Source organism: Benincasa hispida, chromosome 4 (genome assembly GCF_009727055.1).
Source record: "Benincasa hispida cultivar B227 chromosome 4, ASM972705v1, whole genome shotgun sequence".
Taxonomy (NCBI): Eukaryota; Viridiplantae; Streptophyta; class Magnoliopsida; order Cucurbitales; family Cucurbitaceae; genus Benincasa; species Benincasa hispida.
This window is the reverse complement of record NC_052352.1, coordinates 32,760,575-32,766,590: the sequence shown is the minus strand read 5'-3', so window position 1 is coordinate 32,766,590 and position 6,016 is coordinate 32,760,575. Positions and strand designations below refer to the sequence as shown.

Here is a 6,016-nt window from a genome sequence, read left to right as displayed (position 1 = left end):
ATTTGAAAATTACAAATTTCTTACTTATCTATCAAATGGTTTAAAGAACCATGTTAAAATTTGAAAACTAAAAAAAACGTAGATTTTTCGAGAGTTGCTTTTCTTTTGAAATTTGGTTAAAAACTCAACCATTATATTAAGAAAAATGCAAATCAATATAAGAAATATGGAGAGAATAAGTTTAATTTTCAAAAAATAAAAAAAAATAATTATCAAATAAAAAACGAAATGATTATCAAATGAAGTCATGAACATCATGACAGTTAATTAGTAGTACACGGTAAAAAAAATTGAGTTGGGACAATTTGTCAATTATTATAAGAGAATTCAACTTTGATTAAAATGAACTCATGCATTCAATACAAACCCACATTCAATTTTTTTTCCCATGGCCACTGATGGGTCCTTTTCAAAAAAAAATATTCGAGTTTTATTTGGTTCCTCTAATTTAAAAAAGAAAAAAAGAAAAAAAAAAGATTGATTAAAATAGACCAAATGTGAATTATCAGCTGTTATGATTATTTTAATTCCAAAATTTGAAAGTTTATGTTTATTTTGTTCATAAACTTCCCAAACTTCGATATATATATTTTTCTAATTATAAGTTTATTAAACACAATTTTCAGATGCCATATCTATACCAAGAACTTTGAAAGTGTCTTTAAAAAAAAAGAAATGTTAATTCCTTAGTAACAATTAACAAGGTTCTAGAAGCCAATATCCATACCACCAACTTCTCAAAATATATACCAACAATATTGCATAATTAAAAAATTATGATTCATATTCCTCAGTTTATCTTTTCAACATCTACTCATGGAACTGACTGAAGGGTGTTTGTAAAGTCTATTGTTACAATTAAAAGATTATGATTCATATTCTTTTTTTTTTCTTTTCCTTTTTCTTGGGGAGGTTCAGAAAGCAGATATTGCTCTAAATAAATGTTTAACTTATAATCCTGGATAAACAATAGTTTGGAAATGAGCTTTGAGCTCCATTCCATTCCATCATTATGTTATGGATGCAAGATAGGGTCTGTTTTGAAAGCAAGTGGTTCATACCATTGAGGGCCAAAACCAGCAGCTTTTCTTGCCACTTCATTGAAAGGTGGCTTCAATGGCCCCCTGAAGTACTTTCTCACAATTTCATGAAACTTGTGAATGGTTTCTTCCTTCTCCATTTCCATTGCGTTATCCTTTGCTCCAGCATCATCCTCATCTAACTTCCTATTGCCAGACCTCTGGCAAACATATTTAAACCATTTTACTCCAGCAGCACAATGGGTTACTTCTTCTGGGTACACTACTTTCTCCAATAAATCTGCAGTCTCATTGTCACCTCCATTTCGGAATCGGGAGATGGTCGTGGGAAGCACATCCAGCCCTCTAGCCTGTTCATACAATTTATTCATTAACAGATTCAATCAAAATATGGGGATCAAAGTTCAGACACTTTTAGAAGAGTTCCAAAATTGTAGTTGTGCAAACTGCAAGGGGTGTTTGGACTATTGTAAGTGAGATATTTCCTTAGTGACACTTTTCATAAATACAATTTCTAGTGTTGCTTCTAAATGCACTTTGAAGGACAGGACATAGCTATTGAACCATGTAAATTTGTGTGTCCTATGGATATAGCTAATACACAGTTATTGAACCATGTAAATTTGTGTGTCGATTATCTGTTCTTTTTATGCTTATGTGCAAATAAGATTTCAACCTCAATTCTATCATCTGATGTTATAAATAAATTCATTGATATAGAAAGATTATTAACTAAAGAAAAATGGAACTTAGTCTACATCCTCATCACTAGCATATGCTTGATAAAGCTAATTCTATTTTACTTCACCATCAGCTAAATAAATCAAGCACGCACCTCATGAACGCAATGCTCAATTGCCAAGCGTGCTAATAAATCCTTGGATGTAGCAATAGCAGAATCCCAAAGACCATCATGCGCGGGTAGTGCTCCATAGAAAGAGCCTAGTTCCTTAAGCCGTGCAGCTAGAAGAGTAAAATGCCTACCTTCATCCTGAGCTACCCTAACAAAATCAGTGAAGAATTCTCTTGGCATTCCTTCTTGTTTTCCAAACCGGGCTATTATGTCCTACAGAATATTAGAACTTAGTCAAGGAGATCAACCCATGAAACGATAGGCGAAGGATTAGATTAACTGAAGTAACCCAGAAATTGATATCTGCAAGGCAATCGTCTAAGCCATAGAAACCTAGTAAATATCACAAAAATTAACTAAAACTAGTAGATATTGCAAATATTATACACAGGTAAAACGAAGAATACAATTTACTAATAATGACCAACTTCAATGGATATTCTTTCTTGCAGTTACCAGCCAGTGTCTCCCACTTAGGCAATTAGGCGTGTAAATTTTCCATAGTAGGAAAGAGCAACAGAATTATCAGGCAATTCATAAGATAACCAAAAAAACACTCAGAATAGAAGGGACAAGCACAAGTATGCACAGGTATGATAATTAAAAATATAAATTGCACATCAAAAGTTGAAGCTATAGCTAGAGAGAAACTGTACGTTCATCTTCTTTTTGTGAGCATCGGGTTCCACGTTGGAAAACATAGGGTTTTTTTTTCCTTTTTTTGGGTTCCTTTGTAGGTGGATAAACTCATAACTTTGAACTCTGTTTCCGAATTGGTGGTTGCATTTAAAAAAAAAATAAATAAAAAAATCAACCAAGGGGAACGACAAGCGAGGCTCATCACAGCAGATTACATCGAGAGAAATGACGAATTAAAAATTATTTCAATTCTTAGATGGGCAAAATAGAATCGATAACAGCGCTCGGATAAGGATTTTTTGTACGGATAGTCTCATTTGAGAGGCCCAAATGAAAAAATAACCGCCTGTAGAGAAAGTAATGGAAAGTGATCTTCTGCTTATATCGATTCGCTCCTGAGATGCACCCCGCACACCTACCAATGGCTCGTCGCTCGTTCCTCATGCACGGTCACACGATGTCCAGGTGCATGGTCACTCAATACGGTTGCAATCGACACGTGTATACTCGATCATATCCAAGTTATACTCAATACTCGATTCTTTTGAATTCTCCGTGCCGTTGGAATCTGCTCTGTAGTTGATGCTCATGTACGAACATACACAAATTGGGGAATTTTCTGATTGTGTACACGATTCTTTCAAATCAATTTCTTGAAATGTGAAGTAATTTATTTTATTAACTAAAAACAAACAAAACTAAAACACAAAAAGAAAATCAAGATCACTTTCCCTTCAAAAAACCCACTTCACAAAACTTGTTTTTCTTGACGGAGATCAAGTTATAAGGTATTGAGATAATTTCACTATTGTCTCACACTTCAAGTAAGTAAATGTGATTTTTCTTGCTCACTTTTTTTACTTTTCCGAAGATATGTGAGACACACGAATGTAGCAAAGAGAACGAGTGAGTGTGAGTTTGTGAATGTGCACTAATACATGCAAGTAGCTCCCAGTGGAGCCAAGATGAGGGGAGAGAGCTATGAAACAGTAAGCAACGAGTTGAGAATACCGAGTATCGAGTGACGAACATCGAGCATCGAGCATTGAGTATCGTGTAGCGAGTATTTAACAATTACTTATTTTCCAAACTGCTCACTTTCTGTATTGTTTTTCTTGAAGGATAAAGAAGTATATATTCTTACGTTATGGTGGTACATGAGAATGCTATACTGGAGGTCGTTTGAAGGGTTTGCTAGTTTCCAGTACATTGACATATAATGAGCTGGTAAATCTAGTATATGAGATCATGCAGGTTAGTTTGATAGAGTTCAAGATTATAATGAGGGTGACATATAAGATGAATATTGATTCTCCTCCGGTATGCTTAATGGACGATGTTGATGTTAAATTTCTCCTCTCAAAGTACGACCGTACTAGACCACAAGTATTTGTAAGTCTTGCAAAAATTGAAGAAATTCATGTGAAGGTGATATCAATGAGCATGATGTTTGTCCATCAGGTGTCTCACTGGAAAACGACAACATCGATGTTAATATAGCAAACATATTGCATCCAAATGTAACAATAGAAGATGTTGGGACATGTGTAAATGAGAATGAGAATGTGATGATAGAAGAGGAATGGGTTAGGAATGAAGAACAGACAACCCCGGTTGTTTTAGAGAGTAATCCTTCTGTTGTGAATGACGAACAACCAACCTAGGTTTTTTTAGGGAGTGGTCCTTTTGTTATGAATGAAGAACAACCAACTCCGATTATGTCAAATGATTTTGGCCATTTTGTTGGAAGTGTGTCTCACCAAAATCCAAAAAATATACCATCTAGTAGTAATGCTAGAACGGGGGACTTGATCATGCAACCACAGTTGTCCATAGAGTTGGTGGATACAGTTGAAGTAGGTCAAATTTTCTTCAACAAGAATGATGTGAAGATTAGGTTAGCAATGTTGGCCATTAAGAACAACTTTGAGCTGCAGGTTAAAAAATCGAACAAAAAATTGTAGTGTTTGGTGTTTACACCAAACTTGTAAGTGGGTCGTTCGAGCAATTAAAATGGACGGTGTGATATTTTCAAGATCACAAAATGCACGCCCAATCACACATGCTCGATTGAAGTATTGAATCATGATCACAAGGAAGCCAACGTATTCGTTATTGGTCACTTAATCAAGGACAAGTTCGGCGTTGGTAGGGGGGACAAACCGCACCATATTATTGAGGATATGCGGCATCAGTGCGGTGTCAATATTAGTTATGAAAAGGCATGGCATGCGAGAGAAACTACCATTGCTCTTGTAAGGGAGACGCCAGAGGAATCATATGACGTCTTGCATACATATGGTGAGGCTTTGAAGATAGAAAATCCTGAAACTGTATTTGAGATCGAGCTTGAAGAATCAAAATATTTCAAATACAGGCTCATGGCAATAGGTGCGAGTTTAAGAGGTTTTAAGAGTTGTTGACCCGTGATCGTTGTAGATGACACTCATCTAAAAAGTAAGTATAAGGGAACAATGATAGTTGGTGTTGCAATGGACAGTAATAACCAACTTCACCTTGGGTTTGTCCTTCACCTTGGGCTCACCCTTAATTCTAAACTTCTTCAACGTCTGTGGTGGAAGCAACTCAAGATGTGGTAGGGTCAATAGGGGAAAGGCTGATACATCAGGAAGCAACATAGCAAGAAGAGTGGTAGATAATTGAGGATAGGGGAGAGCGGTGGATACTGTAACGATGGGGAGGATGGGCTCGGTGGAGGGTGGAGGGATGGGGTCACGGGACTCGATGGAAGGTGGAGGAATGGGGTCATATGACTCGGTGGGAAGTGGAGGAATGGGGTCACTGGTCTCGGTGAAAGATGGAAGAATGGGGTCCTGTAACTCGTTGGAAGATGGAAGAATGGGGTCATGGGACTCGATGGAAGGTAGATGAATGGGTCCTAAAACTCAGTGGAAGGTGGAGTATTGAAATAGAAGAAAAGAAGACGACACAAGGAGTTTATGTGGAAAACCCTAATTCAGGGAAGAAAAACCACGATAGAAAAAGGACTTATTATTTAATGTCATGTCTACAATAGACCCAACCTCAGATATAAATAGAATGAGGTGAAACCCTAATTTAACAAATATAGCATAAATTACAAAAATGCCCTTAGAGCTAATTCAACGTATTTCAACACTCCCCCTCAAGTTGGGACATAGATATCGGCAAAACCCAACTTGCTAATACAAGCTTCAAACGTCTGTCTCGATAACCCTTTCGTAAAAACATCTGCAATCTGTTGGACTGAAGGTACATAGGGAATATAAATAGCTCCGCGATCTAACTTTTCTTTAATAAAGTGCCTGTAAATTTCCACATGTTTGGTTCTATCATGTTGCACGGGATTATTCGCAATACTGAAGGCAGCCTTATTATCACAATATAGCTTCATGGGCCCCGGACTACTCTCGTGAAGATCAGATAAAACTTTCTGCAACCAGATTTCTTCACACACTCCCAGATTCATAGCTCTATACTCTGC

General features: G+C 36.6%; 1 protein-coding gene across 1 annotated transcript in view; it reads right to left on the bottom strand.

The window, feature by feature from the left end:
• Nucleotides 1-745: 745 nt before the first annotated feature.
• LOC120075444 (uncharacterized protein HI_0077) overlaps nucleotides 746-6,016 on the bottom strand; it is a 13,559-nt gene continuing 8,288 nt past the window's right edge. Inside the window, exons 3-4 of the mRNA XM_039028842.1 lie at nucleotides 1,876-2,106; nucleotides 746-1,390 (exon numbers count right to left, since the gene is read on the bottom strand). Coding sequence (XP_038884770.1) covers nucleotides 1,016-1,390; nucleotides 1,876-2,106 — 606 coding nt within the window. The 3' untranslated portion in view covers nucleotides 746-1,015. The remainder of the gene's footprint in view (nucleotides 1,391-1,875; nucleotides 2,107-6,016) is intronic.